The 12,249-nt window shown below is 40.1% G+C and overlaps 1 protein-coding gene across 1 annotated transcript in view; it reads right to left on the reverse strand.

Moving 5' to 3' along the window:
- ubash3ba (ubiquitin associated and SH3 domain containing Ba) overlaps positions 1-12,249 on the reverse strand; it is a 57,625-nt gene that overhangs the window by 16,038 nt on the left and 29,338 nt on the right. Inside the window, exons 2-6 of the mRNA XM_072671238.1 lie at positions 6,574-6,627; positions 3,767-3,953; positions 2,624-2,822; positions 1,975-2,144; positions 422-630 (exon numbers count right to left, since the gene is read on the reverse strand). Coding sequence (XP_072527339.1) covers positions 422-630; positions 1,975-2,144; positions 2,624-2,822; positions 3,767-3,953; positions 6,574-6,627 — 819 coding nt within the window. The remainder of the gene's footprint in view (positions 1-421; positions 631-1,974; positions 2,145-2,623; positions 2,823-3,766; positions 3,954-6,573; positions 6,628-12,249) is intronic.

Genomic DNA, 12,249 nt, shown 5'->3' on the forward strand with positions numbered 1-12,249 from the left:
ATTTTAAATGATAAGGCCTGGGACTATCCATCCATCTTTATAGATGCTTCTTCCTGGTCAGGGTTGCAGTGTATCCAGAGCCTACCCAGAATTATTGGGCACCAGTCCATCGCAGGGCATCACCCCCTCCCCACCCCACACACTCCAGGGGCAATTTAGCTTGGCTGCTTCACCTACAATATGCTTTTTTGGAAGGCAGAAGCAAATCAGAGCACCCAGAGAAAACCCAAGGACACGGGGAGAACCCCACACAGACAGTGACCCAAGGAAAGACAGAGCTCATAAACCCAGGGCCCTGGAGCAGGCACTGCTCGCACTACGCACTACCTGCAGCATAGGTTTGTTTGGAAAGTGCAGCCAAAAAATGCTTAGCGGAAACAAACAAACAAACAAACAAACAAAAAAAACTTAGTAGGCTCACCCATGAAGGACCCAGGTGTCACACTCGTCGGCTCGACTGACATAGTTCTCAGGCAGCAGGCCAGACAGTCCTGTGCTCATGGAAGTACCGTACACCCAGCCCTCGCTGGCACTGCCTTGCTCCATGGACGACATGAAGATGAAGTCACCTGGAGCCAGCTCCAGCTCATCTTCGTTCTGGGGTATGTAGGGGTACATAACTCGCAGAGTCTTAAAAAAAAAAAGAATAATGAAAAATATTTATTAAATAAAAATATATTTAAAAAAATAAATAAAAATAAAAAAAGACCACACACAAAAGGCCATGCCACCTCAACACTTTTATACAGAAATCTATGGAAACGCACAGCACAATATATACTGTAGAACTGTCAAAGTTTTATTCACATGAACAAACAAGTAATAATATGAATTCCAACGGAGTGGAAATGATTTTCCAGTCAAACCTGGCCTTACTTATGTATTTTCTGCATGTTTAAGTGTGTCCACCTTAAAGGTAAAGGTAAAAAGGTGCACGTATTTGTCACTGTACAGTGTACACTGTACAGCGAAATGTGTCCTCCGCATTTAACCCATCTGGTGTTAGGGGCAGTGAGTACACACACCCAGAGCGGTGGGCAGCCAACTCCAGCGCCCGGGGAGCAGAGAGGGTAAAGGGCCTTGCTCAAGGACCCAACAGTGGCAGCTTGCCACTGGAAGACTTGGAAGACTTGCTTAGTTTTTCCTCAAAGTTCAGAGCATTTTCTGCTTCTCATCATCCAACTCAATCACAAACACACTGAGTGATACTGAGGTCTAGACTCTGGAATGTTTTTGTTATGAGTAAGGATTTCTTCAATCAACTCTACGTTCTTTTAGACCTGCAGTGTTGAGTGGTCTTCTCAGTGAAAGATTTAGATTTTAAGCTTAAAGAAGCGTTAAGTACCGATATGTCTGATGAGGTCATTTTTGTGGCCTACCAGGTCTTGCTTTGTTATGAGTTCCATTTCTGGGCTGGACCGCACTGTGATGAACTCTCTTACAGCTAATTTCCTCAGAAACATCGACTTAAACATCCATGAGCTTCATGTATTTCAGTTTTATGTCAGATGCTCTGACTCTCATAGCATTTTATATGGCTTTTATGACAATGAAGGCACTTCATTACATGTACAGAAGGTGGGGGGGGGAAAGGACAAAAGGCTGTTGGAATGGCAGGAATCTCTTCAATTAAAATCTCTACCCCCTTGTTGTGAAGCTGTACGTGCAGTAGCCGAAGTTGGCCAGCTTTGCAGGCTGGGCTTCTAAACCTTAGTGTAGTGAAGTCTGGAGAGACCGCAGACACACGGAGATATCAAAGTGCTATAAATGCATGGCCTAGCCTGCCAAGGGATGTGGAGCAGACCCCAATTAAACTCCTAAACACTGACCAGAAAGTGCTTCAGCCAAGGCTGTCTGATCTATAGATAGCATCCCGCTGAAATAAAGAGCGCTTTCTCTCCATCAGCCTTTTTCGCTAAGCATAGCATCTGCAAGCAGAAAAAGGTTTCCATTAAACCCTGATAAGGCTTATACCTCGTGATTAGCAAATCGGATGTCCCGTGAGAAGAGAACGGCGAGCCAATCGCAGCCCAGTGACACATCCACGCTTTTGGCCAGCTTTTCTAAGGAGGCGAGGTGATTGGTGGGGAAGTGGTAGGCCAAGGTCACATGAAGCTGCTTCTTATGGGGCTCCACATGGACATCTGAGTAGTTCAGGGGAAGTAAAGCACAAAGAGAGACATTAAGATCTGCTAATTGTTAGCTGCGATTCACATTAGGGCTGCAGAATATGGGCAACACCTCATAAGGCTGATGTAGCTACACTTACAGAAGCACTGCTAAATCACCACATAGTTAGAGGTCATTCCGTTAAAAGGGTCATTGGAGTCTACGACATGCCTTGTAAAACAGGTGTTGTAAATCCACCAGCAATTTCATCATTTACACAATGTATGGGTTCCTGAGTGGAGTAGCTGTCTTAAGCGCTCCCTCTTCGGTCACCAGTGATGCCACAGGTCAAGTCAGCATAATTCTGGGTGAGTAGACTTGCTCTCCCTCTCCCCCAATCACTTAGCGTGATGCTAGCCAACACAGGCATCCGGCGCCTGGATTTCGACTATACTTTCGTCCACTGTATTACATAATCGCCATAATCAACTATTAAAATGTCACACAGGCATACCTGCTTTGGTAGTGGCTTCAGTGGCGAAGTCCGTTGCGAAAGTCTTGAGCACCTCAGCCACCTTCTCATCTACAAAGAGGCCGATAAAGTTGGAGGAGGTGTAGAGCTCCAAGGGGAAAGGGGTGGGGAAGCGGTCTCGCCACTGTCCCACCACCGTCTGCAACGCCTCACACAGAGCCTCCACCTTTGCATCTGCACACTGCACATACAGGGGAACACACACATACATACAAAGAGACTATGACCAACGTCCAACAGAATATATTCGCAATAAACAAAACAACTGTGTCATCATCTGACTGGCAAAGGGTTTCATATATGCATTGAATAGCCTGCAATCCATTTGTAACATCACATTTTGAATATTTATAGTGGTCCGTTTATATCACAGGTCATAGTGTTTTAACAAACCTACATTGATAGACGTGCTGATAGACAACACTAAACTACTTCCATTAGATAAGATAATCATTTATTAGTCCCACAGTGGGGAAATTTTCAATTTCTCAATTTGATACCAGACTTTAAAGAGCTGTATGATAAGTACTTTATTATTGTAAAATTATGTAAAAATATTTGTTCATTTTTGACCAGATTTCATGACCGGCATGTTTCCAAACAAAAACTATGTCTCTTCAGGTAGCAAATTTACAGGAATATATATTTTTTTGCATTTTAATACTAATTAATACAGTATAACAGGATTTTACCTGTTATTTTACCAATAAAACATGTGATGATCCTGTAATTCTTGTAATAGGGATAATAGCATCTAAACAATCCTACGTGGGGCTCGCATTGCTGTGTAGTCATATTGGTGTAAAATCCTGTAATACTACCGCCTTCATCCACTTGGTCACAGTATCTGTATCCCTCAACTCATCAAATTCACATGTGCCACAGGGGAGGCTGAGGCTCAATGCTCGATTTGTCTTCAATGCAGTGAATTATTGTCAATTTTTAAAAAAACATTACAAAAAATACCAATTCTCCATAGTGCTGCTTTACGTGATTCTGGAGCATTTCAGAAATGCATGGTTAGGATGTGTAGTGACTATATATGCTGCAGTAACTAAAAGGCTCATGTTCACATGGTTGGACACTGCTGTAAATAACACTCGGTATAGCTCTTTTGATGCTGACCATGAAGAACTGGCAGAGGGTGATGTGGGGGAAGATATTGTGAGCTTTATTCTTGCCACACATGGCCCGACTCTGTTGCCAGAAGTGAGAGAGCTGGTGGAGCAGGGGTCCGCTTGGCCGCAGGTACAGCACATATTCCCGCGGCAAGGGGTCATCCAGAAACGGGTCATCCACGTGGGAGAATAACCTGGAGGTGGAGATGGAAAGAAATTAACGGAATTTGCTTTGTTACACTGGAGTAGTAGACTGTGAAAAGCATTAGCTTGATTGGATGGTAACTAGTTAGCTAGTGGGATTGGCAAAGGACACAGCTAGTTACATTATTAGTATATCAGTGTCAGAAGTAAGGTTGGATGGTATCCTTTTTCCACACCGTCTCATAGTCTTACTGAGGGCTGTAAGCTGTGCAAGCAGCACAAATGGTTCTACATTTAGCTATGTGACTTCTGTACCACCCACCTCAAGCTGCCTTATTTTAAAACTGAGAAATTATCAATTACAAAGTTCAGTCTGACAACTGCAAATGTTAAACTGCTCTGAATCAGAAGGGAGAAAGTGGGCATTAGCTCCATTAGCAGGATAACAGTCTGCTCACTCCAGAAAAAAAAAAATCAAGTCTGTCTGACAAAGCCCACTTCTAAACGTTTAGACGAGAATGACTCCGACCGAGCGTCTGCTGTTGAAAGGACAGAAAGCTTGGTTTTGGATCTGTAGCCCACTTGCCAAACTAGCTCCATCGTGTATCAGACAGCTCAACTCAGCTGTTGTTGATTAACTGCTTGCACTTAGCTTAGCTATAAGCCAGTATGCTAAACACCAGAGGCACAGTTCAGGTTCCAAATCACACACATTTAAAGGATTAAATGCACATTAAACTGCATCAGATGGGTGATTTCACCAATGGTTTGATTTTTAATCAGAATCAGAATCTTTCCTTAGTGCATCCCCAGTTACTTTAAAATTACACTTACAAATGATTGTTGTTGGGTTTTTTTTTGTTGGTTTTTTTTAAAGAAATATCACAATGAAGTTGGTTACTGATGTTCTTACAAGTAGTATGTAGACAAAAAATATATATATACATTTTGAACTGATCTACTTGCATATGCTCAAACATGCAAACCTTGGACTCTGTGAATTTCGCAAAACAGATGACTGAAATTATTAAAAAGTGTTTCTCAGGTTAACAGGTGTTGAGATAACAGGCATACTTCAGACCTTTAGCAAATCAGGAGCAGACCAAAGGGGAAAGCCATACAGCGACCACCACCATCACAACCATCTCCTCCCAAACTGTTAGAAGCTGAAAGTGAACTGATCTGCTGCTAACTACAAAGCAAACCCCTAGAAGGTATCAATAAAGCTTCACTGTTGTGCCGATATCCCTTAAAACCTCGGACTCATTTCGTGAATTTTGCAAAAAAGATGACTGAAATTATTAAAAAGTGTTACTGAGGTTACTACCATAGATTTTGTTTTGAGCAATAATGTAAGACATTCTTCTGCAATGATCCTTCAGAAAAAGGTTAGGAATCAACTTGCATTTATACATTTATTACATTTATATTTCATGAAGGCAAGTATTCTAGAAATTGAGGGTTAAATTCTAATAATTGTAGAGAAAAGTGAATTTTGAGGGACAACAACATTAAGAATCAGCCTCAGAACAGCATTATCCAGTGAGATCTGAAAAACATGCCGGAAATGCTGTTATTATGACCAAAGAAATAAACATGTCTGGACACTGATGTGACAGAGCTAAACTCCATGAAGTTCCAAACATTTGGAAAATACAGTTAATTTTGAGTGGGCAAAAAAGAACAACCTAAAAGTCTTAAATAAACATGTATCTCACAGGTTGTCAGTAATAAGGTTTACAGTTTACAAAAGAAGACATGTTAAATATGGCCCAAAAATTATTTCTGCCAGTAGTGTCATCCCTTAAAATCACTATTATGTGTGTATAAACTAACCACAGTTAACTGGCCAACTAACCATAATCAATTTTTTTTTTTTTTTAAATCAATGCAAATGTTAAGCGATGACTTATTTTGCTCATGAAAACAACCAGCTGGATATTGGCAGGTAAGAGAATAGTGCTGAGCAATTCTACTAAACACTACTACCATCAGCCATAATCCTAAATGCTTTAGTGCACAGCAATGGCTTTCCTTCTTGGGCAGCCTGAGGGCCATCACCTGTCTTTTAATTGTAATTTATTAGAAGACTATTAACCCTTTTGCCAACAGAGGGCAGTGACGAGTCAGAAATGCACTGTGAGTCATCTGCAGATTCCAGCTTTTCTGATTGTTGCAAAGACCTCCAGATCCAGACCAGTTTTGTCCTGGAAATTAGTGAATGGAATCAGGAAGTAGTGTCCAGAAACTGCTTGAATGACCTCTACCTCACATTCAGTACCAGCAGAAATGCATTCCGACAGATCTTGCCCTCTAATTAGCACAAGGTACTGTCAGCTACTTGCTAGCAAAATGAACGTTTCTGACCATGTTATCTGCATGGGTTCACCACCTAACAGCGGTTCTGAAAGGGAAGCCGGCCTATTTTTTTGTGTACTAAGGTTTGTATTTAGTCAACCGACAGGAAATCAATGCTTAATTATTCAGTTTGGATGGAGTGCTGAGAGTGAGTGTGTGCAGAATACAGTACAGTACCATGATGAACTTCCATTGACACAGAAGGACAAAGGACATGGCCCTAAGAGACTCACAAAACCAACTGCCAAGCAGCCATGTTCAATTATAATTGTGGATGTGTGTGTGTGTGTGTGCGCGTCGGTGATTACTCACCAATCACAGGCCGCCTGTACATTTCGGCCGCCGGTCGAAACCAGTGCTTTCAGCCTGAGAGAGGGAGAGAGAGGCAGAGAGATCAGTTCCATCCTGGTCACAAAAATCAATAGTCTCTTTTTCCGGAGGATGTTTATCAGAACACGAGTGCTCGGGAGTTTGTTGAGATAACAGGCATACTTCAGTTCTTTAGCAAATCAGGAGCAGACCAAAGGGGAAAGCCATACAGTGACCACCACCATCACAACCATCTCCTCCCAAACTGTTAGGAGCTGAAAGTGAACTGATCTGCTGCTAACTGCAAAGCAAACCCCTAGAAGGTATCAATAAAGCTTCACTGTAGTGCCGGCCAGTATGGATTTACAATATTAATATTGAATACACAATCTTTTTTTAATGTTCCGGTTTCGTGGCATCAGACGAAGTTACTATCAGCACTAATAAACCCATAAATGAAGCCAGGCTTCATCATTGGACCTTATTCACCAACTGTTCCCTGAGAAGAAATTTATTTTCACAAGGATTCAGACTTTCACCAGTGTTTTCTTATGTAGGATTTGTTTGACTGGGCTATTTAGTTGTCCTGCATCTCCTGCAGACTCCACAGCTAGAGCAGGTTTCCAGAATGGAAACTTAGTATTTACCTCATTTGTAAACACCTTTCAATAGAGTTCAGAAGAGAGAACTCAGCAAATGACATGCATCGGTGTTAACGTCACGTCGTGGTTATAATGACAACACAAAGCATAATAATAATATTTTTGATATCACACAATGTTAATTAGCTATGAAATATCACAATATTATCACGGCATACTGTTATAGAGGCTACATTAGTGGTGGGCAATATGACTAATATGAATATTTCTGCACTACTGTGATAAACAATGTGTTATTCTGAGCATGTCATGGATATTATCAATACTTAATAAACACTGACAACTGCTTGTTTTTTACAAACACCACAGTTAGTCCAGTTTAACGGATTAAAGTCTTTACATAAATTGAACACGTTGCATACTTTTTAATCTTTTAATAATTAATACAAATAATTAATCTTTTGATGAATCTGGAATTATTATATATTTTTTTTTTTACACAATTTTATATGTAGAACTCTATTTTTAACCCCTTTTCAAACTTACATCTGCATGTACTGATTATTAATAATTTCACTTATATTTTATTGTTATTCATATATTATTTGCTAATTATTTATGGCTAGCGTTGGCTGATGTGACCTTAAATTAACATGATTATTAACTTAAGATCTCCTCCTTAGATTTTAAGCATATGATGGTGTTCTTAAACAATATACTGAATTGAAACCCCTGTATCGAGATATGCATCCTACTGCCAGGTTCTTGCCAATACACCACAGCAGTAGCTTGTAACACATTTTGAAAAGGTTCACTTTTACGGTCTAAAAAAGGGACAGTACTAAATGGAAAACAAATATTGAGCAATACCTTCTACTTTTTTAGTGACTCACTCATGATTTCTAATGGTTTCCTCCACATTCTGAGTTGAAAGCACATTTAATGCTCATCTGAAGCGAACCACAAGTGAGCCCACCCGCCACAGCTCCAACATAATCAACAGCCCGTTACCTGACACTCAACGTACACTCCACTGACATCAACCCACACTCACACACACACTGCATCAATAGCCCTGTCACACACAGTCAGTACCCACACGGCTCATGCATGCTCATGCCAGAGTGGGGTTGGGGGAAGGGTCTTTCACTAACCTACTTGCAGTTAATATGGTTTATCACATCCCCTGCCACAAACGCACAGCAGGACAAAACAGATGCACAATAGGTGTTACACAGTACATTGTGGGGAAACACCACATTCATATCAAAGCCATTTCGAAGTTGGACAACCAAAGAAAAATTAAGCACCACAAGTCTACATAGGATTTAATGCATCGCTACTGCTGCAAGAAACAGCTTCAACCTCTGGGGAAATAACCGTTTAAAATCCAAAGGACAATTAATGTTTGCCTTCTATGAACATTCAGATAAACGGATGTTATTTTTATTTCAGCATTTACTGAGGTAATTTCTTGATTACATATTTTTTGCTGTTTCTTCGCAAAAAAATGTAAAAAGAATTTGAATGCATAAATGAAGCAACAGGATTATTAATGTTAACACGACTCCTACAACACAACTGAATAAATCGGCGCCCTCATGCAAAAGCCTTGTATCTCCTAAGGAAAACGCTGAATTATTATTATTTTTTTTTTAAGTATTAAGCACACAATGTAAAGAACAACTACCAGATACATCGTTTGTCAAGGTGAAGAACTGCAAAAATGGGGAGGTTTGCGTGTGACCACGATGGTATGTAACCTCTCAATCACAACACCTAATGGTAATCTTATGAGATTAAACCAACAAACTGTGTTGCTGTGTACATCTACTTAAAGCAGCTTTATTCCAAGAATTGGCATTTCTTGCTCCTGGGCTCCCCCTACAGTTGAGAAGCACAAGCCATGTTTTGCACCACCTCTCAAGGAGTTACACATGCATTTCTAGACAGGCTGGGAGATACAGAACCGTCACTGAATGTGGACTGAGGCGGTAGAGTAAAATTACAGACTTGTATTAATTACAAAGGTTTACGCAGTTCTTGGGAGAGCTGCCCTGCCCGCTTTACTTAAGTCACATAGTGCAGTTTCTGGTGTGCTGAGCCTGGAGTAGCAACGAAAGACATGTTAGTCTCTCTATTACAGTCAATAAAGCATCAACGATTCTTAAGCTGCTATTTTAAGGAAAAACACTACATAATGTTGCTTTAACTAAAATTAGTGTTTGTCTGAAAGAAAAAAAAAATAAGCCACTAACAAGCAACCGTGTTTAATTATTAGCACAATTCTGTATACAAAGAAGAAGATCCCTTTATCCGAAACACTGTGTGCTTTGAGTTTTGAGTGTACAGTGTGTGTTTGAGTGTACAGTGTGGGAAAGCAGTCACATTCAGCCGGAGGTAAAAGAAGGGTTGACAAAAAGGAAATGTGTCATAGAACGGAGTTATCTTTAACAGGGTCTGTCATGAAAAAGGCTCCAACGGCCTTCACTGTGGAGGTCTTCATCGCTCCCTGTCTGACTGACTGTCTGTCTGTCTGTCTCAGTGCTCATATCCCAGCAGGGTTTCCTAAAGGACCTACAGAGAACTGATGGGATAAATATGGCCCAAATTAGAGTCACATATGCATAAAAAAAAGAAAGAGACATGCACACACTCACACACTCACTCTTCTCTGAAAGTATTAGAATTGCAAGCCTGATTCTCTTGTGTTTGCTGTATATTCATCACCTTTGGATCTCAAATGATGAAAATACATAATTTGAGTACATATTCATACACAATACATACACAAAATACATCATACATCAAAAAACAAAAGATGAAAATGGGGATAGGTCCGTCATGATAAATATTTTTTGGATGATAAAACTAAAGTGTAAGGAGACTAAGGAAACTTGTGTTTGGTAGATTATTTTTGTTTTAACAACGCTTCCAGGCAATAAATCTTATATCATTGGAAAGCCTGTTAACTTTCCTTTTAAATGGTGCCACATTTGTAAGAAACATGCATTTGCGGGACGAGCAGCAGAGAGAAAGCTTACAAACCTGTTAACTTCATTCAGACCAGAGTAAAGACAAGAAGAAATATGATAAAACACTTTTCAAAAATCACCAAAAATACACTCCTCAGCTCTCAGAGAACGGTATAGGGTGGTCTCAATATTCTAATGAAGGTGTGTGACTGACAGCCCTCCATCACTGCCAAACAAATTTGTTTACAATACCATGGCACGGCACACGGCCCTGAGAGAGAGAAGTGGGGTTTTTCAGCTTTTTACTTTGAACTGCGGTTATGATTTTACAGATACAGAGTTACCAGCCCTTAACTGAGACACACATCATAACTATTAACTGGCACTTGCTTTGAGCTTTGACATCAACTTTTAGAACTTTCTTGGCGTCCAAAGACGTTTTTATAGTACAGATTTTTTTATAGTACAGGTTTTACATTTACAGAATATTTCTTTCCTAAAAAGCCACATATAACAAGGGTGAGCTGCTTCAAAAACTGCTTATAGAAAACCACAGGGTAAACCTCTTATACTTTCTCTTTCTTTCTCCCTCCCTCTCTCTCTCTCTCTCTCTCTCTCATGCACTCGCACCTCTAACCTACCCCTCAAGCCCTGCCTGAACCCATAATTGCAGGGAAAAGGCCATAAAAATATGAATTACAGTTCAGCATGTGAATGTGAAACTGCACAGACTAATTGCCTGTAATATTCTCCTGTGAAAGATAATTGTACTTGTCTTTAAACTATAATTGCACGTAATACAATACAAGGTTCTGCTGAAGGCCCTGTGCCATTTTTCTCACCCGCCAGCTGACATGGAGAGGGCTTTTTTCCCTTCTCACTGAGAGCGAGAACCAACTGATGAAATTACAGCCTTAATCTAATTAGTGTCTTTTTATAAAAGCCCTGAAAATCACACAGCCTCATCAGCACCCTGGAGAGAGAGTGATGTGCTTAGCTGAAGACTACATAATGGAATCAGTGCAAAAACTACATTACCCATAAAGCACCATAAGCCTATGCTTAGTGCCTATGCTTTTGGTTCTGTTTCAGCAGCTTGTTTAAAGGCCACACACTGAAGTTTAGTACCTTCTTACGCAGAGACAAGTACCTGAACATGAAATTGCTGCAGAAGCACTTTTTGTATCTAACTTGGCATTTTTTTTACTGCTCTGAAATGTGAATTTTAAACGCCAGTTAAAGCTTTTTGGTGAAGCTTAGCAAGAACACACTTCACTACTTGCAGAAACTTTTCAAATGTGCAGTTACACAACCAGTAAATGCTGTTCTTACAAGCGAATTAGTTCTTATTTGGGATAAGATATGGAAAATGTACGACCTATAAAAAGTGGAACACTATAAATATCAGTTCATAGCTGATCATTTATAATATAATTTATAGCCATCTACCAAATATTTAAGTCAGAGTTGGTATCGGTACTCTGAATCTACAGATCCTTCAATCTGGTATTAGTATCGGAAAGGAAAAAGTGGTATTGGTGTGTCCCTAATAATAAAAAAATCAAAAAATGAGGATGGCATTATGCTCATTATAAAGTGCAGATGTGCAAAATGAGCAAAAGTGTTCGTGCAGTCCAATGTTGCAGTGCACAATAGAATATTGAGCAGCTAATAAAGCTAAGCTAATATTATAGAAATGATAGAATAGAAGTATAAGCTAAAGTAGAATGGGTTGTTCTACTGTAACAGTAGTGCTGCATGTGGGGCAACGTGGACCAGAAATGCTTACTTTAATAGGAAGAGACAATGTTTCACCATCACGCAAAGCAACCACCTAAAGATAACATGGCATGATACCACCTTTTTTCTTTTCTCTGAAACGGACATTGACTAATCAACAGATGCTAAGCTGGTGTTTCTCATTAAAAGAGCGATACTAAGCTATAAACATAGCTACACTTCACCTAAGATAAGCATTTAAAAACAGAACTTGCTCAAATTGCTCCATCACTCGACTACCCTACAGGAAGACACACAGCTACCACCATGACCTCACACAGTGTGAGCTATTTCAGGCTTAATTTGTTGCAGGACTGGATCAG

Source organism: Salminus brasiliensis, chromosome 1, assembly GCF_030463535.1.
Source record: "Salminus brasiliensis chromosome 1, fSalBra1.hap2, whole genome shotgun sequence".
Taxonomy (NCBI): Eukaryota; Metazoa; Chordata; class Actinopteri; order Characiformes; family Bryconidae; genus Salminus; species Salminus brasiliensis.